The following is a 24,684-nucleotide window of genomic DNA, read 5'->3' on the forward strand; positions in this document are numbered from 1 at the left end:
TGTGGCAAATTCTCCTGGAAATGTTTCGTTCCCCGCCGCCGCCGCCTTCCTGTTGGAGGTGTCAGAGAAGATCCTGATGGTGACACGGTGGCAGATACCTCTGCTGCGTACCCTCCGCTCTTCTTCGGAGATGTTAAGGCAGAGATAAATCTTTCATGCAGCTGCCTTTTCATATCTGTGGCGGTTGCTGCACAATCTGCACTTGATTGCAGCTAAAATATTCTTTTTAGGATCCGTTTCACAAAATGATGCAAAATAAACACAGATGGGAGAAGTGGGGGAGAGAAAGCTGTAATGAGGTAGCGATGGTGGATTGCTCTTCCCTCCTTCCCCCCCTCCCGTGCCCTCCCCCCAAATGTGAGCCTTTTCTGAACACAAAATGCTACATTTCTGTTTTAAAGCAGTAAAGGTTTTGGGGGCTCTTTGGGGTTTTGGAAGGAGACTTCCATCAGGGGTGCTTGCCTGACTGACTTTCTTGAATGTCTGTGGCTACCGAGCCCATCAGCTTCTCTCTTGCCTTCACCTGTTTTAAAGTATGTCTTGTTTCTTCCGACCCCTTGCAGGTCATTCTTCCAGAATGCCAGAGGAAAGTTCGCCAAAGCGGAGTCCTCAAAACATCCCGTACAAGGACCTGCCCCATATCATCAATGCTGATGGGCAGTATCTCTTCTGCAGGTATTGGAAGCCAGCAGCAACTCCCAGGTGAGCACTTGCAAGCAAATGTCCTTTTTTACTATCAGTAAATAAGACTCTATTCGTGTAATTGTTATTTATAGCTTGGCTGGCGTTGCAAGGCTGTGTGCATGGAGCTTTACAGAGCCACTAAGAGAGATTTCTCTCAGCTGAGAGAGCCCCCACGGTAAAGGCTGTATTCTCCAAACCTTTACTCACTCAGGTCGGCCTTACCGGTGTAAAACATGGAGTTACTGTCATTTCGTGCACAGCTGGCCTGGTTGGCAGTTCGCTCTGCTACCCCGTGGCACGTGCAGGTGGCTGATGTCTACCGGCAAGAAACACCTCTCTTCAAACCAATGGCACAGGCAGGCAGGGAGGGCTGGGATACAGGCTTAGCGACGGCTGCTCTTTCTGATTTTCTCACTGTCAACAAATTAAACATTAGCATCTGACTTCAGTTTCATCAGTAGCAGCTGAAATCTCAGGGCAACAGGCAGACTATGGGTTGACTCCATTGCTTTTTGACTGTTGCTTGGGGTTTTTTAAATTGTTTATAGTTAGTAAATGATTTCAAAACTGACCTCGGTGATCAACATGGGCAAGGAACCAGATAGAGAAAGTTCTCTAATGTTTTTGTCATAATTTAAATAATCCCTTTACTGTAATAGCTTCCTATGCTGCTTGTGTGCTGATTGTGATCTGCTATAGAAAGCTATTTCTGTTCCTCCCATAGTTATGATCGTTCTTCTTCCTCCCAGTATCTGCTGGCTTGGCATGTGTTTATGCTACCACTAGTGACATAGGTAGCTACTTCATAAAAATCTGGATATTGCTTTATCGTTTTCTTCTGCTGCAAGCCAACAGGAAAAGCTATGTTGATTTTATACAGCGAGAAAACAGTCGCAGGAAAAAGTTGTTCAAGCTGTAGGAGAGAGTTAAACTTTTTCCGTGACCGCCCAAGAGGTCAGACATCATCCTGTGTCCAAATCAGCCTGCAACTGCCCTGAGAGGTGGATACGGGTCCGAGTTAGCCGGCCTTGGGTTTTCTGCCTGCCAAACTACGGGGTCATGGGGATAAGATGGAGGTGGGAGGTGGGCTAGCACCGAAGTACGCTGTCCCGAGGGGAGGGCTGTGCAGCTGCCCCGCTGTGGCCCCATTGCACTGGTTGGGCTGTAGGACATGGGTCTTGGTTTAAGATCACCTTGTCCGCAGAGCATTTTATAGTTACTTCTAGTCACTGCCTTTCAGAGACAAGGAGGAAAGTTTTTGGCACTGATGCTTTACGTAGTCTTTGCACCAACCTGGGTATTTCCTCTACAGAAAAAAAAATGCTATCAAAACAAGCTTCTACTGTGAAACCAGGCTGTCATGTACTATAATGCTAATTCATCACTAACTGCCCACAGCGTTCTTCAGCCAGTTGTGGAATTGCTTTCTTTTTTCATGTTTAATTTCTTAGCAAATCAGTAGTGAGTGGATGGGTCTTTGATCCAGAAATGAAAGGATGATAAAGACCTGAGAGTTAAAACTCGGTGCCTAAGTCCTCTGGGTAGTTAGTTTTTCTTAGGGCTCTGTGCACCAAGCAGTTAATGGAGAGCGAGCCTGCCCTAGTTTTGTGACAACAAAACTGGATGGGATCAGCGTTGCTCATTTACAAGTGGTTCCTAGGTGCGTGTGTGTGTATGTGTTTGCGTGTTTGTGTATAAGGCGGGGGCGTGCTGTTTATTATTAGCTCTTTTTGCATTGTTGTGTACCAGAGAGATGGTAGGTGACTGAATAACAATTAGTGCCTGGATCCTACAGTCAAGAATGCTCTTGAAGTGCTTTGATAGGCAAACCAAAAATACTTTTTTTTTTCCCCCCTCTCACTTTTCATAAGTAGCTCGGCTTTTTCTGCTTCATATGTAGAAGCTCAGCAACTTTCATCTAATTTTAAATGTTCAGCAAAAGTGATCTATATATATATGTACAGGGAGAGAAAGAGAGACACCTCAGGGGACTTTTACAGGCCTGTTACAATTTATTCTATTTCAAATACTGACGGCGATTCTTTCAATCTTCTAACTCAATTGTTGATTCAGGTTCAAATCTTAATGCTAATGAATGATGCTATAACCGTCAAACGGTGGGATCTTTCATTGATCCATTATGCATCTAATCCCTGCTCGGGCTATAGAAATACCTCCTCACTGCAGATGCCCAACGGTTATCATTGACTTGTCTTCTGTTAGAATAGAACTTACCATCCTCAATCCCTCCCCCGGGGAGGGGAGAAAACGGGATATCTGCCAAAGGAAAAATGAAAAAGTAGCCCTAGCCTGGGGTTGAAGAGCGAACAATGGCGAGGCAGTGTCTGAGAGCGGGGCCGACCGACAGCCATCGCCCCTCGGAGCTGGTGCTTCTCTTTTACCTCCTCAAAGAGACCCGCAGAGGTGGATAAAGGCTGTGGCAGACTAATGTGCTGTAGCGTATTTTTTTTTTAGAAAACGATTTGTCAGGAAGGTAGGGAAATTTTGTAAGGCTCTTTTGCTTCATAAATATCCAGGCTCTGATCCTGTGTGGTGTTGATCTGACTGATCAGCCCATACTGGTGCACATATGGAAGCTTTGTTATAAGTGCCACCGAGGCCAAGGTTGTCCTGCGAGTGAAAGGCACCTATTGTGCGTTCCTCAGCAGGGTCCGCTTTGTTTCCAAGGGGGATTTAGGTGATTACTTCGCAGGAAGCTGGCAGACAAAGGCACTCAGATGTCATAATGATTAGATGGGGTAGCTAGAGTAGGTAGTAATGGGACTAAGGAAGGAGAGCGACAGTGTTTTCCACTTGTTTTTCGGGTGGGAAGTCACTCCCAACAGCAGAGCTGGGGACTGGGTGTCTTCTTCTATTGCTGTCTGCTGGCAGCAATGCAGGTGCGACTTACCTGGCCAGCAGCCCTGCAAGCTGCCCAACTTGTTGAGCCAGTTTCGTCTTAAGATGGAATTAAGTGGTCTTGTTGAACGCAGCGGCGAAGAAAAAGCAGTATGTTCTGGTGTTGTTTTCACGCGTTGTGCCAACTGCAGGATTTGTAGAGCGTGAAAGCAGGTAACTCTTTGGCACTGAGCGCTCGCTAGTGAGTGCAAAGCTTACGATCTGGGCAAGGCAGGGCATTTTCAGGACCGTGTAATGTTGGTTGGAGTAAGTAAATCGTTGGTACCAAACCAGATTGATCTTGTGCCTATAGTGTGTCCCAGTAGCCGAGGTAATCCTACTTAATGGGAAAGAAGTCTTTGTGTAAACAAAAACAACGGCTCCGTGCAAAGTTAAGGCCTCTGCTACCACCCTGAGTGGTCTGAGTCAAAATATGAGGTAATAGGAGGTGAGGAATTAGGAAACCATGCTCTGTTCCCAGCTCTCAGACAGAGCTGCTAAGAATAGGGGTGGGATGAGGAAGGGGAAGGAAAGTTGGGAGGAGAAGTCAAGACATTTCCTTTGAGGCCCCTAAAGGGCCTGGAGAAGTTCAGAGATGACCTTCTTTCCCTTTTCTCCCGGAGCCTTTTCTGGATGCTTCAGCTGTTCCTGTCACTGCCTAGATAAGCACAAACAGTTTGTTCTGGGGCACTTTCAGCCCCTCTGCTTGACCTCAGATAAACCCTGTGGGATTTATTGACCCAGAGTGGTTTTTTTCAAAGGTGCTAATAGCCTGTGGCCACCATTGACTTCAGATAGAGAAAGTGATGCTCAACTCCCTCCCTGTAGACTAGCCACTCTAGGTTGGATGCTTGAAGCTTGAGACACTTGTAATTAGAGGATGCTTTTGAAAATGTGGGTTCCTGACATCCTTGTATCTGAGCTTCCTCATCTATCAAACAGAAATCATTATCCGGCTAGTTAGCACGATGCTTGTGTCTCTCTCCACGTAGTGGTCTCTAGGTGCACTTAGATGATTGCCAGCAACTGAAGTGGTCGCCTGAGGAGGCCGCCTGAAGCTGAGACACGTGTGGGTCACAGATGTGTTCCTGGTCGATTGTTAATGTACACTAAAATGGGTTGGCTCAACTTCAGACATCGTGACCATGGTTTAAGTGAACAGAGTTGCAATTGTCTGAGTAAACAGTGTCTTTGTAGGCGTTCTTTCAGTTCTACACCTGACAAGTGTGATTAAAAACACAAAATTAAACAAATAAAAAGCACCTGCTTTTCAATTTACTTTTTAAATTTGTTTTACTCCTTGAAAAATGCCTGTCATTCATTTGGACTTGTTAGCAATGAAAGGCCAAGCCAATAAGGAGAAAATATATTTCTCTCTTCCCTGAGGACTTTGCAGAAGTGCCTGTGGTGCAGAAATACAAGCTGCCTTTATATTTGAACTGGCCCTTAAATTGTGAATATTGCTTGCTGATTTTGGCACCTCATTACCAGCATTTTCATGGCTTTTCCAGAAGAACAGCACAGCTCCCAGCATGAGCAGATGACAAAGTTGAATTTGACTTTGAGACCCTTCCAAAATGAATAAATAAATAAATAAACCAAAGTGAAGTCAAAGCAAAGGGAATCAAGTCACTAATTACAATGTCTTTAATTATACTGAGTGGTGTTAGTCTCTAGAAATACTTAAAGGAGTTTCTAATTCAGCGTCACTCTTGAAGAACACTTTTGTTTGTACTAACGAGGTCAACTTCGAACTAACGCACAAGGGCCAAATTTGCGTGGTGCGAAGTGACTTCTGGAGGCACAGTTTGTCATCGGATGAGTTCAGCTCCCTCTGTGTGTTTGATCACACCGTGGGCAGTGCAAAGGGGAAATAACAATTATCATTGGCGAATCACCAGTCCAGGCTTTGCTTGCTGTATTGCTGTTGCCTGAGTTTCTAAAGCCTCCCTTCTATTCATCAGCCATGTATGCGTTCCTTTAACACCTTTTGTTCTCTTTGCTCCATGTGACTGTCCTATTCGCTGTGAATGGGGGCGTCCTTTTATGATTTCTTATCCATTTCCAGAGGATGGGCAAATTAGCAAACCAGCTTCACGTGAGAGGGACTCTGACGGACAGGAGAGCAGCTTTGGTTCTTGCTGTAGATATTTCCAGTAGGCTTTTTTAGTAGGATAATTTTTTTCGGTCCCCACAGGAACGTTCAACAGAAGCAAATCTGCCTTTTATTCCACAGAACCCAAGGAAAAAGGCAAATAACAAAAGGAATAACAATTGTGATTAAACTGTCAGTTTTGCTCATTGCACTGTTAGGATCGGCTTCTGAGCACCAGTGTGCAAATTTGTGACATGGGTGTGTGGGGAGAAGGTGACTTTAGGAGCTCCCTGTTAGGAATCTCAAAGCAGTAACATTTCATCCTGGTCCTGAGACAGCAGCAAAGGAAGCAAAATCAAAGTTGGCTCTCAATGTGCCACCTGATGAACTCTTGGAAACAGTGCTGTCCAGCACAGTGAATGTCAGAGGCAGAGGTAGAAATAGGAGAAAAGAAGAAAAATGGTCTTGAGATTCTGTTGTAAAACTCAATTTCTGCTCATGATTCTGCCAGAGACTGAAGGCTAAGCAAACCTTGCTTCTCCCGTGCAAATAGTTAATTTCCTTTTAATGGGATTACAAGTGTTATGATCAGTACTGGCTTTGTGCCACGACCCTGATGGATCCCCTGGCTGGTCGCTCAGCAGTTAGAGCCCTGCCTGTCCCTCCAGGTCTCTGTATCCTGAGCAGACCCTGCACTGGCTCTCCTCTCAGACACTGGTGCATAAGTTTTCTTCAGCTCATCAAACTGGGAGCACTCTAAACCAGTTGTTTGTTGACAGCAACGCAATAGTTAAAGCAGACAGACTCATCAACTTTATCAGGGTTCCAGATGCAAGAGCATTTTACTTCACTAGCACAAGAAATGTGTAGGTTTAGACAAAATCATAAAACCAGCTGCACATGGTTCCTTGCCTCAGTTTCTTCGCCACTCTTGAACATCCCTTGGGAACACACAGCAGCTCTTTTAGGTCACCACGAATACATCTACAGCAAGAGTTGGCTGGTATAGTTGTACTGGCTAGAAGAGGGTATTTTTTCTAGATGCCTGTTGCAGAGGAGTTGGCCTGTGTTTTCTTGCAAGTTCCCTTCAAACTGCTGTGGCTTTGTGCTTTCCAGAGCCAGGGTGAACATCTGATCTCTTTGTTCTTCTAGGGAAATGCATTGTTCCAAGAGCTGTCCCTGCAGACGCATTTGGCTGAGCTGCCTTCCCTAGGTTCAGGCGTGCCATTGTCCTAATGTGCTTCCACTTGAATGGAAGCCATCCGTGTTTAACGACCTTCTATTGTCCCTTCTCCAAGAGATGTGACACAACCCTGATAGCAAATGGCTGATTCTCCTAAGTATCAAGGAGATGGTATTGCATCCTGCTCATGAGATGCCTTAAGATATCCTTAGGCAGGTCTCTTACCTCATCACGCCCCAGTTGTATCCTTAACTATACCCATACATCCCTGCCCTGACTCTACCAGTACAGCATTCTGATGCTGTATCAGTATGGCTTATTATCCTATGGGACAGGAATTAGCAGCACCAGGGTAAAGTTTTTCAACATCATTAAAACTCTCTCTCTCCTAGGGTTTCTTCTTGAAGACCAATAAAATCTCACTCATGTTAACTGGAAGAGAAATACTGGTACAACAATCCCAAATACCAACCTTGGGCTAGTCCTGACCACAAACATCTTCTGAAGCAACCAGACCTGGAGCAGTTACTGGGTGGTGGTGCCAGGAAAGTGTCTCAAAGCTGACCAGACTCGCTGACCCGACAGTGGTACCAAGGTGTGGCCTTGGGGACAGGCGGGGAGCGGCCAGTGGAAGCAGTCCTGGTGGCCAGAGCTGCAGTAGCAGCCATGGAGCCATTTTCAATGTCCCAAGACCTTGAGTAACACCAGCCTTCGTGGGTACTTCCACTGGAAGGAAAGAGACTCCCCTTCTGCATGACAGACACTTGCTCTCCAGCCAGGAGCTGTCTTCATTTCTGCTTGGCAGGCGCGCACTCAATGATGGGAGCCTCTGAATCCTCCCTTACTAGGTGGTGGCAAAGGCAGCTTGCTAGACCTAGAACATTTAGTGTCAGAAAACAGAATAAAGAAGTCAATGAGGAGCAGAGAGCAGGCAAAACACGTGGTCAAGACAGTCATTAGACAGTGACACAATGACGAGTGATTTACAGAATTGGACCCTTAATTTCTCTGTCCTTTTGTTTCCTCATCTAAAGTTGGTGTAATCATCCAGGCAAGTGATATAAATTGGGTCCTAGATGAAAGCTGCCAGAGAAAGTAAGTTATTCCTTGAGGTTTTGGTGGTCGAAGAGTGCTTGATGTTTGAAGAGAGATTTTTAAAAAATCTACTAAGTGATGCATTAGTTGTTCTCTGCTGTTCAGCTACAAGTAAATTGTCTCAGCAGCAATCCATTAAAAGAAAGAAAAGAGAGAGAGAAAGAAAAAAAGGAAACAAAATATTGACAACCAGGCTAAAGCCATGTTTATTCAGCGGTAATAGCGTAGTAATCGTTTGCTCGGGTATTGTGTATAGGTGGTAAGGAGACAATGTGCAAACTACTCTAGATTTGGTAGGCAAGAAAGATTACTGATCTTTTTCAGCCATCTCTCTGACCTATGATAAAAAGGGCTTGCTCTGTATGTTTTCTTTCTTCCTTGATCAAGCTTGAATCTTGCAGAGTGAGGGAATAAAACTTAAATCTTTGGCCCTTTTTTAGAACAGAAAGTTGCTTTAATTTGCTGTAGGTGTCAGCAGGTTAGCTGCTTCACCAGCTAGCAAGATGAGCTTATTTTTATAATTTTTTAAAATATTTTTTACTTTTATTTTTCAAAACTGTCTCGGTGAGGTTTCAAATTCAACTGTCAGATTCCAGAAATCTGCAGTGGCTTAATTTGCTGGGCTAAAGGCATGAGGAGTGATGAGGAAGCAGTAAGTAATTAAATTGCTGTGGAGATAATATCTAGCTGACTTAATGGTTAAGCTTTTTCTTCATTTTTTTCAATTTTGTGTGAGAGCTAGTCTACAACATTTGGAGTATTAAAAACTGTATTCTGAGCAGCATTCATAATCTCATTTTATTAAAAGGATATTCAAGAGATCAGCACTCAGTCATCCTCTGGCCCGCCGCAAATGATTTTAGCAAGGAGCACCAAGCCTCTCAACCCAGGTTGTCCTGAAAATGCACGGATCATCTCTCTGACATTATTAGCTGCCCACAAGTTCATTAGGACAGAAAGCTTTTTAAAAATTGACTTTTTCTTTCCAGGTTGACCGTGGCCCTGCACGTGCAGCACAGGGCTGGAGCTCAGGGAACCCCTGGTGACATTTTGACTCTGCTGTTAAACTCCCGCTGATTGCTGTCGGGTCAGGTTTTGCCTCACGCTGTGTGTCCGTCCTTGCCTCTGGCATGCTGTCTGGCCTTGGGCAAGGCTTTCTCCCTCTTGTGCTTCAGTTTACGTGGCGGTGGGAGGAAGGGTTGATCCTTGCTTGGGACAGGGCAATGGATCAGAGGACCTCTTGAGGTCCCGTTCATCTCTGCGTCACAAGACGCTGCAGCAAGCCTAGCTGCACCCTTTGTAAAGCATTTCGGGGTTTGTGAATGAGGAGTGTTGTACAAAAGCCAGCTGTTGTTATTATTTATGCTGTTTATTTACTGGTCACATTTCGCAGAGCTGGGGAATGGAGAAAAAATCATTCAGCAGATTCACTTTGTTTATATTTAATTTCACTTTGTTTATATTTAATTTCACTTTCAGTGTTTGGGGAACGTTTGTTTGTTAAATGCTACTCCTTCCCCTAAAACCTCTAGTTTTACACAGTCAGTGGAAACATCGTGTCACTCCTACACATAGCTATACATTTCTCTTTTGAAGCATCCTTTAAGGGTTCTGACCATCAGCGGTTTGCTTCCTGCTGTGCCCGTTCTCCTGTCGCTTCAGGAGAGACGGTCAGGTCCCTGAGCACAGCTAAAAGCAGCATCAAGGCTTGTTTACCTTTTGCTAAGCCCAGAACATTTTCAGACATGTCCTTGCTCAAGCCACCCCGTAGCTCTGCAGGCAGCCAGCAAACCTCTCTCCTGCCCTGTACGCCCACGCCGGCTCTCGGGCACCACGCAAGGCACGGGCATGGGTGCTGCAGTGCTCCCATCTCACAGCAGCAGAACTGAGGTCTCCCTTCCTCCCCACACAGCACAGGCAATGCTTCAACCCTCCTCTGAGACCTCTGGGTCCCCGATGCCGGGGGCAGCCCTGGTGCTGCACTGTAGCAATGCAGCTGATGAAGCTATTCCCATTCCCATTCCCATTCCCGTTGCAGGCTGTGACAGATGCACCCCTCACATGTGATCCGACAAATGGTGTCTTGTAAGTTGGCAGAAGAGAAACTCGGGAGGAAAGACAAAACGTCGTCCCCGCTGCTAGCTCACACAGCAGCTCCGACTCTTTCTTTGCTGGCAATCGGAGGAGTCGGAGCCGGCCTGGCAGTGGCGGGGTTAATAATTGTGGTATTGAAAATATTTGTTCTTGCTATTGCTGAGGCTTTTTAAAAATGGTCAGAAATCTGTGGTACTTCTCAGTTGCTGGTGAAGCGCTCCACATAAAACACAGCGTTCCTGCAGCAGAATAACAGCTTGTGGTTTAAATAAATGTTGTTATTTCTGCTCTGCTGTAGGTGTACATGTATGTTTTGGTTCAGTGACTGCCAGATACTGTAAATGAGTATTGATTTCCTTTTCTATTTTAAGCTTTTCTGCAGAAAAGGCATCCCACATGCCTTTAGCTTTCTTTGCCTGTACCTAAAGTGATTGCAGCCAAGGATTTATCTAACTAAATACTCTTTTATTGTATTGTTACCACTCCTCCTTATTTTAGTAGTGGCACCCCAAGTTGGTCAGGTCCCCGTTCACCTTTTGGAGTGCAAAGCTTTTATACCTAGCCCTTTCAGAGAGCAAATCAAGGCAGTGTTTAAAACTCGTGGCAAGTAGTCCCTTATTGACATTAGCGTGGCAGCCTCCCCCGCCACAGGTGAAGCTGCCTTGGTGCTAGAAATGAAAGAACATTTTAGGAAGCAAGCCTGCCGTAGCTAAAGGCTTTGGACAGCCGGATTAGCTCAGTGCGACCAAGAAATAACACAGACCTGGATTTGGCAACCGTAGGCAGAAGTCTCTACCCAATTTTTAACTATTAAATCATCTGTAGGTAAACCACTGCACCTCAGCTGCGGTTCAAATTTACTTTGGTTCAAAACGGGAATAAACATTTCAGCCTTTAAAGGACATGTTGCAGCGATCGCTGTCTTAGCAGGATTCCTGCGTCTCACATTTAACTGCTTACATTCAACTTTCTCTCCTACCTCAGGTCTACAGCAGACGTGGAAGAGTAAATTAATTGGAACATGCTCAAAGCCTTGGCGAATGCTTTGCCTGTGACATTACTGATTTCCCAGAGGAATAGCTGCTGATATTGATTTTGACAGAGCCTCTCGCTGCAAAGATTCCTCTCATAGCGGGGCAGGGCTGAAGTGCAGCTCTGGGATGTGCCGAGATAGGCTTATTCATTGGAAATTAATGTGCTTAATCTCAAAGTATGTTAAAATATACCTAAGTGCTTTATGATTGAGAAATCAGTCCTTGAGTTTCTGTCTCTAAGTTTATGGGATAATTCCACCCTGGCTTTTGGAAAATCACACAGAAAAAGACTGGCTATTTGGAGACTCATGTCATCTGCGACATCTGTACTTCTCATGAGTTCGTCAGTTTGTTAAAGATAACCAGTTAAGATCTCTGCCAACAAAGAGGACTGCAGATAAAATTGGATCAGAAAGGTAAAAGTGAGGACGGGTGATTGACTCCGTGCGGGAAGTAATCAAGAGTTCCACATTATTGGTGGAATTGCCTGGTTACAAACCACGCTGTCGGATCTAAGTATTTCAGGGAATTGAAGTTTCATGTTTTGCTTTAAACCATTGCCATACAATTGGGAATGGCACAGTCAGTGCTTTATTAAAAAATAATAGTATCCTACTATCTCAAGTTCACAGAACAGGTGAGGTGTCATCCCCTTTCTTGCTCCTTACTTATTCATAGCTCTCTTCCAGGCTAGTGAAGACTTGCCCATGTAAGCCCAAAATGCCTGATCAAAGTACTTCAGTGGTGCAGTTTTTATTGCAAGGAATGGCTTGGAAGTGCTCTGACCCCCTTGTGCCAGGTGTGCGCTTCTCAGCTTCTTCCCCGCACAGGTGCTGGGGTGAGGAGCTGAATTCCTCCTTTAATAACTTTTTCAATAGTGCTTGTCATGAGTTGTCTGTGCCATCCACACCCTGAAATAACAGCTTGAGACTGGGGGTGATTAGACCCATGGCTGGAGTCGAAAACGTGGACAGTCCCATGTTTAAGAACCATTGATTTTGTGGGGAGACCATCCATGAAGAACCCCTGGTGAGCCCAGGTTCCGACCACTAGTGATGTCCAGCTCCTGCGTGAAAAATACCTTGTGAGAAAAAGTCCACAGACTTGTCTTAGAGGACTTTAGGAGACACTGCTTAACATTTAGACGTAGTGTCCTCTGCACCACTTCATGATTTGTCTCAAAGTATAAGCACTTCTTAGCAAACACTTGAAAATAGCCGAGCAAGCAAGCATGTTATTAAGGACTTAAAAGTTCCCAAGTACTTGTGTGGACCTAACCAGAGGGATGGTTTTACTAAGTAAAGTCATTTCCATCATTTGAAACCTACAGAGGCTCGACTAGAACTCCTCATCTCGATACGGGGGTACTGCTCTCTAATTCCATCATCTTCTGTGCTATGCAGGAAGGTGAGATTGAATGGTCAAAACGGGGCTAGGATGCCACGCAGGGAGCATTCTTGCATGGCTTGAGCTGATCCCTTAATCGAGCACACCTTGTTCTTTTCTAGGATGCCTGCTTGGTCTTTTAGGGTTGAGTTGGGTTTGTCAAGCTATGAACTTATAGCAGCAATAAGTAGTGACTTGTCACTGGAACAGGCACCAGGGCTCTGAATATGCCGAGACTGCAGGTGAACTCGGTAAGAAGGAACCGTTTTTGCACAGCTACTTTGAAGCAGAGACACATTTTTATATAAAAAAAACCACCTTTGTTCGGTGAACAGGTTTAGTCCTGAACGAGTGAGTAGTGCTGAGCTTAAGCAATAGTGACTGTGCAGAAGAAAGCTTCTGGCCCTTTAATTGCAGCTTTCTCATGCTTTGAAAGGACAGTCCGTCTAATTACACAAGCCTTTCTTTTTGCAAGGCTTTGGCTCACCAGGCAGTGCCTGCATTTTGATTTCAAGAAGAAACTGCTACACGACTGGCTAAACAGTAATTTTTCTCCCTTTGGAAATCAAGAGATGTTCAGTGCCACTCTGTGAAAGAGGGGAAGGTCTGCGAAAACTGTTCTTGCTCTCACTCCCTGTTTGTTGGTTCTCCATTGAGAATCGTGGTCCTGCAGCCATCTTCCACCTGTGGTGGCTTTGCTTCCAAGTGAAAATTAATTTTTAATAAAATTAACAAGAAGTATCTTATTTTTCCTGATTTCCAAGGGGATCTGTGCCAGAAACTCTTTTGCTTCTTTGAATATTCTTCCTCCACACCTTAAAGCTAATCTAAAAATTTTGGCTGTGATTTCAGATCAACTTGAATTTTGCAGCTGATATCTTCTATTTAAATAATGCTTTGCACAATTTTCTTAGAAAGACACTGACTGTTTTGTGCATTCATCCTTGTAGCTCCCCTTGGGAGATACAGCCTCCATTTTATCTCCCTTGTAGCCCTCGTACCGAGGCAGGGCTGCAGCAGAGCCAAGTACAGAACCGGGATGCCCGATTCCAGCCTCATCCCAGGCAGGTCCAGGGGCAGCTCCCCCCAGGCTCCCCCCAAGTCATCCTCCCTCAGTCCTGTGTGTGTGAGCAATGCCTACACCCTGCCTCTTTGGAAACAGAAGTCATAATTCTTCTTTCAAGGACTCCTGTGCTTTGCGGAAGGGCAGCGGCAAGAGGAAAGCGCAGCTCCAAACCCTGAGCTGCCCGTGCCTCCAGAGTGCTCGTCTGCCTCGCAGATTCAGAGCAGCAGGTCTGGCAGTCAATTCTGCCGAGGAAAATCCCATCTCTGATATCAAAGTGAAGGAGTGTCTCCCCGAGGCAGCCCGTGTAACCCTACAATCCCTTCTCTTCAGTTTTATCCAAGAAAGGGGTGGGAAGATCTGGCCCATGAATTTTAAGCTACACACCGCACATTTCACCTCTGATCTCAGCCTCGTGTCCCCTAAAATACTACTTCAAAGCTTCCTTGAAACAAAATGCAGCTGGTCTCAAATGTTAACTTTGCAGGGATTTGTCTAGAGCTATGCAGTTGCCAGGTTCCAATAATTCCTTCCCTCCACCCCCACCTGAAGTTTCCTTCCTCTCTTTTCCCTACGTTAGACCACGCATGAGTTATTCTCGGTGAGGGCTTGCTTTTCGAAGAGCTACAATAAATCAGCATAAGCTGTTTCTCCGCATTGTTTTGTGCTGGCTCTAGCTAGATCCTGTTGAACCTTTTGTTTTGAAATCTATCTGTACTACCCAGTTCTGTCTCTGCCCCATTGATTTATGGTGTCTACGCTTTCTGGTGTCGTTGAATGACCGACCCATGTTACTGCTCCTGGAGGTCATGGCAGTTCTCAGATGTCCTCCGAACTCTGTGCTGATGAGGGGTTGTTGTGATTTCGAGATGTATGATGAGACCAGGCTTGCATACATGTTGCAAGAGAGTTGCTCATGGAAGCAAGTGCCGATTTTAACCGAGCCCTAAGTCTCTACCATGTTAGGCAGTAGGTTGCTGCCCAAATTAACAGCAGCCCCTTTGGACAGGCTTGAATGGGAACTTCCAAGCCTGAGTAAATGGGGGAAGAAAAGAGGAAGCAGAGTTTGGTGGAGGGGTTTATTTTTTAATTGCCAGTTTAGGAGCTGGACAGGAATGAAGCTATTGATTCTACTAGACTAGACCAAACCACATCAAACACAAATGTGCAGAATCCTAAATTCCCACAAGCCCTATAAAATCAAGCAGAAATTATGTAGTGTGAGCACAGTGCATGGCCCTTTGGCATATTCTGTGGTTGCTCAAAGGCTTTTCACAGGCTAAACTACCTCAGTCTTAAACTACTACTTACCTCAGTCTATCTGGAAGAGTTGAATTCCTCCAGGCTGGGAGCTCTGTGAGATATCCGTGCTGATGCTACATGGTCTGTGATAATGAGAGAAGGTTGATAGAGACTCGACTCCAGGCTATTGCTGCTCCCGCTTGCTTTTTCTCCTGAGTTGGGAAAAGTAGCTGTAGAACTACTAGTTTAACATAACATTGTTCAACTTCAATGATAGCTGAAAAAAGAGGTGGCTACCCAGATTATGGGCCAGCATGGCAAAGGTGAGCATATATGGGCCAGTAGAGCAGAGGCTAAGAATGCATTTCTCAAAAAAAACTGAGCAGAAGAGCAAACAAAGCTCCTTGAAACATGGCTTGGAATTGGGAGCAAAGTCATTGCCTCTTGTGCCTTGAGAGGGACATAACTCTGCTTGTTTCCTAGAGACGGAAGGACGGCATGAAGGGACACACCTGACTCCACCATAAATTTTCCTGTCTGACCAGTCACCAGGCTGAACTCTTGGCTAACTGCGTAGGTCACGAGCACGCACAACATGAGAGAAATTGCCGTAACTATTTGTAATCCCTGCCCATGGCCCAAGTTCTGTCAGGGTTGCTTCAGGACACAAATCACCTCAGGGAAAAAAAAAATTGCAAAAACTGATTCAAAAAGCAGATACAGAGACATCCCTCTTCCAAACTTCAGGTCTTACACCCAAAGCAAGAGGCTCAAGAGCCCTCCAGAGAAAAGGTCACCAACGGCTGTTACAGTGAACAGAACATTTCATTCTTCATTGCGTGTTCTTGGAAATGATTAGCTGGAAGTTTTTTTTAAAAAAGGTAATCTTTAACGAAATACTAAGGGTAGAAAATTGGAATGACAGTTAAAGCTTGACAAAGTAACAAGCTGGTTAATGCATAATCTTACTATGTGAAAGATAACTAGTCTTCATAATCAGCGAGGACCACTAACCCAGCTAACACAAGAATGCATACCTTTAATTGGTTTTCCCTTACAATATACTTTGGAAGCAAAATATACATACGTGACATTACATTCTTAACAAGTTAAAAAGGTTTGTGACCAAGTATCTAGTTGCTTGTCCAAAAATGCCACCAGTGAAATAGTTTTGATAAATAAGGGTTAACTGTTCACTGTGGTTGTAAGAGTCAGGCTGATGCCAGCCAGAAAGGAACTGATAAATCAGCTCAAACAACACAACAAAATGTAATACTTAATTTCAGCAAGCCAGTCATTTTTCTGGCAGCCTACCTAACTCAGAGCTTTCCTGTCAGTTTTTAAAAATTACTTTAGGAATTTAGTGTCAAGTATTCAAAACTGCAGGAGTCAGCTGTTCTTCGTTAGATTTTATCTGGTTCTGGTAACAACATACATAATACCAAATTAAAAGCATAGTTGCCTTCCATAGAGTAACATGGTATTAGCTTAAGTTGCAAGGGCTTGATTCAGGAAATCACTTTCATGTGTGATTAAATCGGTCCTTATTCAGGACAGCATTTGTAACTCTCTTTTTAACTTTTATCTTGTACTTTTTAAGTCCTACTGACTTTCACGAGTTGAAGAAAGTTTCCTGAGGTTAAGCAAGTACTTAAATATTGTTCTGAGGAGGAATGCTTTTGAATGGAGTGGAAAAGATTGCATTTTTCACAGGTGCAGTCATAGGAAGCTTGTCTTCAGCTCTTTGGTCTAGTCCCAGTGTTTTGGGTTATGTTCTGGCAATAAAAGAGCACGCACGGGGTCCCACAGAAGGACCTCTGTCCCCAGAGGACGCAAGATGTTAAAATCGTACCATCCCGCTCACAACCTTCCTCGTAGTTCAGTTTCAACATGATTTTTGTTGAAAATAAAGCAAGAACATGGGTCCTATGCCCCGCGGGACCCAAGTCCTGAGTTGTGTTTCTGGCCTGCCAGACTTCATGGCACAGCAGCTTTCTGAGTGTTGTTTCAAGGTACGTTGCTTTGAATGACAGAGCCCTGGTTTCGGAGGGCTCTTGCTCATTTGTGTAAGCCCGCTGCTGCAGTTTATTCTCCCTGAAATTCTTCTCCTGCAATTGGTTATGGAATTGCATCTCTAAGCAATTGTACTGGCACGGCAGAGGGGGCAACATGTGTCCAGCAATAAAGAAGGTGGGAACCTCTAAAACTGGTTCTGCTCCTGCACCTAAAGCTGAATTCCTGCCCTGCAAAGCTGCTCCCCGCACCCGAAGTGAACTATGAGAGGGTGTGAAGTTACAGTGAGAAATATGGAAGGGTTGCAAAGAGCTAAAGCTTAGATCAGCTGGTGACCTCTCCGAGAGACAGGACAGAAAGACAATGTGGTCATACGGGTTTGTGCCCACCGACTTTGCGTTGCAGCCTGGCCTCCACCACTCCCAACCTCCCTGATTTAGGAAAGGATATTTGCTTGTGCCTTGTACCAGCTGCACCTGCGGCATCGCGGTGTGGTGCTTACTTGGCAAGCTGCAACTGCAACGCAGCAGGGACTGGTACCAGTCATGGGTGAGCAGCACAGTGGAGATGTGGGAGCCGGGACTGGTCACTGGTATATAACATCACCTCCTAATGGAAGAGAAGTAAACACACCCAGTAGCTGATTTGAACCATAAAGACAAATATTGTCCTGCCGTCTTGTTGTAATAAGTAATTGCATCTGTTTGCCAAGCTGCGCGGTACCAGGAGGCAGAAACCTGCAGTGGGGAGGGAGGAGGAGGTGGTGAGGGCTATGGGAAGGGGAGGGATCTGTGAAAACCATCTGTTGCTTTTGCGAACAGCAGTCGATACACTGGTTTCCTTTAATAGCTGTGGTTCTTGTTGCACTAGTTAGGTGAGAGCAAGCACGTGGATGCTTACTCACGCTCAGCTCACACCTTGGCTTTGTGTGCAGACGCACCTGCCAAGCGGGGGGAAGTCGTGCTGTTGTGTGCTTAGGTGCTTTCTTGAGCAGGTGCCAAAGCAATGCTATTTCGAGATGTTCAGCAATTACAGTTCCACCAGCCAAAGCCAGCTGACGCATCCGTCAGGTTTCCCAGCCTGCGGTTAGAGAGACCAGAGCTAGCGTGGGTTCAGGCACAGGTCAGTCCCCGCCAGAAAGCTTTGCAGGCTGTGCACAGTGTTTTCTACCTGAGACGTGCATATCTCCAAGGATTTCACCAGTGCAATTGCAAGAGCTGGAGGTGAAGAAATTTCTCCCCAGGATCGATTTGATACGTGGCCAACACGCAAACCTTGTTTAAACAAAACTTCCATTGAGGTTGCACACAGAGACACCGCAGCCCTACAAAATCTTAAAGCCTGCAAGGGTTTCTGTATTAATTTTAAGCGACACTGTTGAAAGCAGTCTCTGATATTCTGTTGTTCCAGCCCTTGCGGTAGGAAAGAGCAGGCTGTGATTCGAGAGCCGGGGTGTCTGCAAAAATGTTTACATACAGTAAAGAACTGCTGTCAGTCAGTCTAATCACTCGCTGCATTTTCATGCCAGCTTGCTAGTGAAAATATGTTGCACCATGTATTTGTTATACTGCCTTCAGGTATGGTTTGCCAAATCTAAACTTGTTTTATAAGGGAAAATGGGAGATTAGGTGAAAGAGCCAAATCCTTCAATCCTTGCTCAGATGATACTCGTACTAATTTCAATTTTTCAAGCTGTTGTCTTTGATGTATGGCCCCTGTACTTAGACCCAAAAGCTGGAGCTAAAGAGCTGTGTAGAAGTGACCTAGTTTTTAGTCAGTAAAGCCACTCTCACTTTTTATTGAGCAACAAAACGAGCTACTTCTGTTTCGACATAACAATTTGGAAATTTTATTGCTTGTTTACGACTATTGATAGGGCAAAACTTTCAGAAGTATCTAAATCTTCTCGACATCTACTGCCATTAGGGCTCGTAAGGCACAAACAGAGGGCTCTTAAGGCACACACAGTCTCAGGAATTTTATTCAGTAATTTGCAGACAAATAATAACCAGGTCTCTTCCCCGTGGTGTCCCAAGGCTCACTTCTGCAAGGCCTGGCAGTTGTTGCGCTAGATGAGAGGGGAGGTTGCAGGAACACCTTGCCTCTCTGAAGCGTTGAGTTTTTTTCTTTTCTCACTGGTTTCACAGAAGATGAGGGGGCTGAGCGTCGAGCAGGATGCTGTCAGGCAAAGTCGTGGTGCTGCATCAGTGTGAATGAAAGCAAAATTAGGGCTTTGCTGTCAGGGGGATGAAATAACAGCAATAATTTCCTAGCAGAGATCTCTTTGCCAGCTTCCCATTAGGTTTCATTCACTTGATGCATTTCAGTGCATGCGTTCAACTAATATTTCTCTGAGAAATGAAGGGCTGTATTCAGTCAGCAAAGTTGCACCTTAATCTCTGTGCCTAGTCAGCAGAAAAAAGGTAGGTCCTCTGAAGAGTAACTGAGGGCTTAAGTAAGACACTGAGCAGGGATGCTGTCAAGAGCCAGGTAATAGGAGGTATATGGCAGAGAGACTTAGCCTGGCTGGGTCTGTTGGATATCAAGGTGATAGGTAGTGGGAATTTTCTCTCACATTTCCTTAGTTTCCGTATTGGAGTCCTGTGCACGCAGTGCCACTGCTTGCTGTACCTCAGAGTCCAGAGCATGCGGGTTAACAGCCTGGCTTTGCTTTACCCCCAGCCCCCATGCTGCATTTCTGGCAGATCTGCCAGCCCCAGCCTTGGGGACCCTGACATGTGGTCTCTTTAGGTGACCCAGGACCAGGGCTGAGATACCAGACCATTATGCGTAGGTGGAGGCAGAAGCATTTGGATGGTGCCTCCAGTTTTCAGGGGCACGTGTAGAATGATGACTCGCTGTTCCAGTGCTGGCCGCAGAGTCTCTGCTGGGCTGCCTGTGTCTGGGAGAGGGGGGACATGTAACGCCATGATGCCTCTGCTGCAGAAAGTTAATAGTCTCCGCTGTGGAATGAGCAGTCTCTCAATTTCTTCAGCATTTGGAGCTATTATAATAACAGATCCTGCACTCTGAAAATCAGACGGTCTGGCAAGTGCATTGATAACTTGACAAATCTATTGACTGGGGAAGATGACAAAGGAAGAAATGATTGCTCCACGCTAATCATTTTGAATCCTTCAGTGATACTAAAGAACATTTGTAAGGCACAGCAAGTTAAATATGCTACGTGACTTAACCTTACCTGTGCTAATTTGTATTTGACAAATACCAGACCATCTTTGCATTGCTGCTTTTGTGTTTGCTGTGTGCTCCGTAAAATCCTACTGGCTTCAGTGGATGCTCTTTCAAGTTGTCTAGCATGGGCAAATACTTTGAAGCAGGTGCTAATCAAAGAGCTAGAGCGGGAGTTTCTACATCATCCAACATCTTTTTTAAGTTTAAATATATTAGGATCAAAGCAGCCTATTGCAGTGAATACACTGTCTAAAAATGTATTCAAAACCTCAATCAAAATAAAGTTGAGGAATTCACTAGCCGTGAACTGCTGTCATTATTTTATGTTGTCAGTTCATTTAATATTTCACTGTTAATGTACTGAAAATGTCTAACTTGTAGCCTTCAAACTGTTCTGTGGTTGCTGATGTTGCAACGACAGATGGTTCTTTTAAACACACAAGTTATGTTTATGTTGCTAAAGCTGGATTTTAAATAGTCACCTGTTGAATTCAGCAAAACTTCTGTAATTTCATTGCTACTTCTGCTGTAGTTCTAGTCTAATTCTATACAAACAAAACACTGGGAAGGTTCATTCAACTTCAGTCACTCTCACTTGATGCCATTCTGGTAAAAGTAAAGCATCATTGGTAAAACTGGAATCTTTGAAAATAAGTATTTGCATGTCTTTCAAAAAGAATTGTCTATTAGACTGCGTTTTTTTTATGATCCCTGTCTGTAGTCATATGGTGGCTATGTAAAAGTCACTTTAATCACCAAAGTGAAGCAACTGTTTTGGAGCAGAAACTGGAATGGTAAAATTACCAGAATTGGGGTCGAGAGATAAAATTCCAAACTCCAACCGAAGTTCTGGACTCTGCTTGAGACCTGTTCTTTAGCCAGAATTTCATCTTTAAGAGTGCTCTGTAGCATCAGACAGTGTTGCAAGGTATAAAGTTAAGGACAATATTTATATTTGAAACCAGGGAGAAATGCCAATCTCCAAAGAAATCAATGGCAACACTTCTGCTGTAAGAGCAGTGTGGAGGCCTCAAGCCCAAGAGGGAGTTATCCAGCTGAAGGACTGATGCTGATGCCCATCTGCATCTTCAACTTGCAGCAGCCCATGGTGGCAGGGAAATGGGAAAGAGCAGTGTCCATCCCATGAGCAGCTGACATCCATGTGGTCTGTCCTGCTAACACGTGGTGAAGACCAGGTCAATGGCGGGTCAGGATGGCAATCACTTCTCCTCTGTTAAAACCCACCTCGGCCATTACATACTCGCCGTGTACTTGCTGATGTCTGAAATGCTGTTGCTGAATTGAATATACTGTTTGTGCTTGCAGCTCTGAAGCCTTTGTGCGTTGATTGCCAAGTTAATGATTTATACCTTAATGCTCCATTTAGGGCCCTCGTGTTTATCGCTCATGGCGCTGGGGAACACTGCGGCCGCTATGATGACTTGGCCCAGAGGCTGACAGGACTTAACTTGTTTGTTTTTGCCCATGACCATGGTGAGTAGCCTAAAACAGTACTTGATTTACTGCAGCTCAGGACTTTACCAAAGCAAATGCCGTTAAAGCTACCCAGCAGTGAGAGAAGAGTGAATAAAATATTTACACCTCAGCATAAATGAGAAAGGGATCATGTGTTGCTTTGTAAAGATCTGCATATTGAATCTGTGAAAAAGCCGTCCCTGTTCCTTCAGTTTTCCTTTGTCATTGATATTACTGCTGGTGCTATTTTAACCTCTGTCTAAGGGATTATTTCTCTTTCACCTATGTCTTGGGGGGTGAGGAGTTATTATCCACTGTGGAAGTGGGACTAGGAGCCATTTCTGTTGGATCCATGTTCATTGTCCTTAATGATCCCAGAGGGGAGGCTGCAATGACAGCACAGCTTTCATACACCAATACAACGAGACAGCTGCAACCTTGGGACATGGACAGGCACGGAAGCGTCACAGCCCTTTCTTGGTCCAGCAGAGACATCGGAGCTGGCTGCACACACCTCAGCTCTGATGAGAAGGCAGCTTGAGGGCATGCAAGGCTGTGATAACACAGCAACACCACTTCAGCCCTCAGCCAGTAGGTCTGGGCAATGCTGTGCCATGCAGACTTATTGTCCCAGCCTCTTCTGGCTTGAACAGCTCTGCTCTGCGCTCCGTTCTGTGACACAGATATGCTGGTATCACCAGATCTTCTGCAGCACATGAACCAGGTCATCCCAATAACGTTTGAACCATCTATCCTGGTTCTTTGGTAGCCTCCTGTCACGCCTGAATCTTGCAACTTCGTGACTTCCTTGTGCTTGGAAGTCTTTGCTTTGTTTTTATCGTTGCAGATCGCTGCCTCCCCGCAAGAGTCACTGTAGATATTAGCAAAATGAATCAATGGGATTAATGATGGCAGTGGACAAAAGGCAAGGCCAAATTCTGAGCTGACAGGTTGAAATGGGATGTAAATCTGTTCTCCTTCTGGAAGATCTGCCCCTGACATTGAAAATTATACTGCAATACTTTGGAAAGTATACTGCAATTTACTGGGCTGAAGCTGAGACTCAAACCTTCCCCTAGATCTCCTCAACGACAGGACTGCTTAATCTGAGCTTGAAGATCCTGAATGCAGTTGAAGTTAGAGCAGATGCTCTCATGACTCCCTTTCAATCACAGCACTGCACTTATGTGCAAAAATTAACCCTATATTTTCCCTGAAAAAGAGGAAGTCCTAGTCCTAGTCCTCAGGACCGCTTGCAAGGAAAATAAATAAAAACCATGTGATTTTTCTCAACAATCGATCACATGCCATATTCAGGGCTGGCTTTACAAAGGCACTTGACCTGTACAGAAGTACCATTGCTGACTACATGAGTCTCTTGCTCCCTATATAGGCACAGTATTTCTAAGTGTTGATTCATTCATTTCGATATGCTTCCTTCTGAGTTGGATGTAGGCTAGCAGGAGTCTGCAGTAATCCCAGCAGAAAGCGTGTCCATTCCTCTCTGTTTATCTGTATGGCATAAAGTTCATGAGAAAGGAGATGGAACAGGCCACGTGCCATCCACTCTGCAGCTGCTGTGAGTAGACCACAGACAATATATACAAAAAGTTACTGAACTCCAAGACACCCAAGCAATTTGTTCAGAGCCACTGTGGGCCTACAAAAGACTGCGGTTTCTCGCTGTGCATGCTTAATGTCATGCATTAGTTCCTCATTCCCTTAAAACTTGATAAAAGGTTTAAGAAGCAGAGTTAAAATAACAATATGTGAAGCAACAAACCTAGAAGAAATGAGAAAACACTGCATTTGTCACACAGATTTGATACAGAGAATGCCTCTTCTGTTGATGGAGAAGGGCCTTTGGGGTGAAGGTTCCTGTCAGGCATTTTTTGTGCTGTATAAAGAGACAGTTATCTTCTCTCCTTTTCCTTGAATATCTTTTTGACTGCAGAAGCATAAATATTTCACTTTTTTTTTTTTTCTATAGACTGATGTTGCTGGATTAATTAGTTCACTTCAATTAATACAAATCTGGTTGCTCAGGCCAGTTAACAACTTCATTCTCCCTGTCAAACCTGCAGTTTTCTTTGTAAATTCAGTTTGGTTTTTCTTCATCAGTAATGGGGAGAGGGTAAAGAGGAACCTGAAAGCAGAACACAGTTGTGGTACACAAAGAGCTAATTTAACTGAGCCCAGATTCACTGTAAATTAGAAAGACGATTACCATATTTTAGGCTCTGTAAAATAATCTTTGCACCTAAAGAGGTAAGCGGTGAGGATACACTTTGTTTGATGGAATAGGGGTTACAGCCTGAGCTGGATCCAGCGAGAGCTGAAGGACGTAAACACCTCCATTGCCAAATTTGCTCAGATCAGACTGGGAAGTTTATAGCTTTCCTCCACCATAATATCTATTCCAAATCACTTCACCAGTGTGTTCCCCCTTTGGATATCTTTGGGTAATATTAATTATTCAATTGTGTTAGCAAAATAATTGTTTTCTGTTCCCCATCTCTTACAGTGGCTCTTAGTCTTAGGAGCTTGGCGTAGATTTCCTGACCTGGACATTTAGTCTAGTTCTGGTATTCTCATGGATAAAATTCCCAATATAGACGCATTATCCATGAGATTATTAATGCAGTTCCACAGCGTGGCTAGCATGATTTCCCAAATGAGTTGGGAAGTTACTAGGGCTGTAGCATGCGTGACTTGACTGATTTATGTTGTGTCTATCCTTCAGTCAAAAGAAGGAAAAATAATTTCCATTTATATTGCTGAGTCGGTAGGAGCTTACACGCTGGCTCTAAATCTTGCCGAAGGCTGCTCTGCACCGTGGTTTGCTGTTATGCAAGGCTTCAGCAAAAAGGTTGACATTTCATGGAGTAACAGTATTCACCCTAATTTGTGTCTTAGTATTGCCCTGTATAAGGTATCACTGGCTCAGTTCTCTTAGTACGGCAGGATTCATGCATTTTCTCTTTTGAGTATTTGATAGTAATCCCAAGACCACTGGACGTCATAGATATGTATTAGAAATTTTCCACGGCAGTGGTGAAAATTTAATTCCAGAAGACCTCTTAACCCTACCTTAGATCTAATATTGTTAAATTGCTTTGTTTTATATCAATCCCATGAAAATGAAAAATGGTATTTCTTGGTAATACAGCATTTTTTTTCTGTGGTCTCTTATATGGTGTTTTTAATAAGCAGGCAATGGTTTCCC

The 24,684-nt window shown here is 44.5% G+C and overlaps 1 protein-coding gene and 1 long non-coding RNA gene across 4 annotated transcripts in view; one reads left to right on the forward strand and one right to left on the reverse strand.

Moving 5' to 3' along the window:
- The window catches only part of MGLL (monoglyceride lipase), a 67,705-nt gene that overhangs the window by 651 nt on the left and 42,370 nt on the right, over nucleotides 1-24,684 (forward strand). For both annotated transcript variants that reach the window (XM_087744004.1, XM_009476394.2), the window contains exons 2-3: nucleotides 564-702; nucleotides 21,370-21,476. In XM_087744004.1, coding sequence (XP_087600130.1) covers nucleotides 578-702; nucleotides 21,370-21,476 — 232 coding nt within the window. In that variant the 5' untranslated portion in view covers nucleotides 564-577. The remainder of the gene's footprint in view (nucleotides 1-563; nucleotides 703-21,369; nucleotides 21,477-24,684) is intronic.
- Nucleotides 4-16,309, reverse strand: LOC148050061 (uncharacterized). 2 transcript variants are annotated; one of them, XR_015701335.1, is made up of 5 exons: nucleotides 14,844-16,309; nucleotides 7,333-7,734; nucleotides 3,596-3,919; nucleotides 907-1,098; nucleotides 4-222 (listed from the first exon to the last, which is right to left on the reverse strand). It is a non-coding gene; the product is annotated as an uncharacterized LOC148050061 (long non-coding RNA). The 2 variants fall into 2 exon arrangements; XR_015701334.1 differs by lacking the exon at nucleotides 3,596-3,919 and having other exon boundaries at nucleotides 14,844-16,237.

This window comes from Nipponia nippon, unplaced genomic scaffold (assembly GCF_047370975.1).
Source record: "Nipponia nippon isolate SJK-2023a ecotype South Korea unplaced genomic scaffold, ASM4737097v1 scaffold_9, whole genome shotgun sequence".
In the NCBI taxonomy this organism is placed as follows: Eukaryota; Metazoa; Chordata; class Aves; order Pelecaniformes; family Threskiornithidae; genus Nipponia; species Nipponia nippon.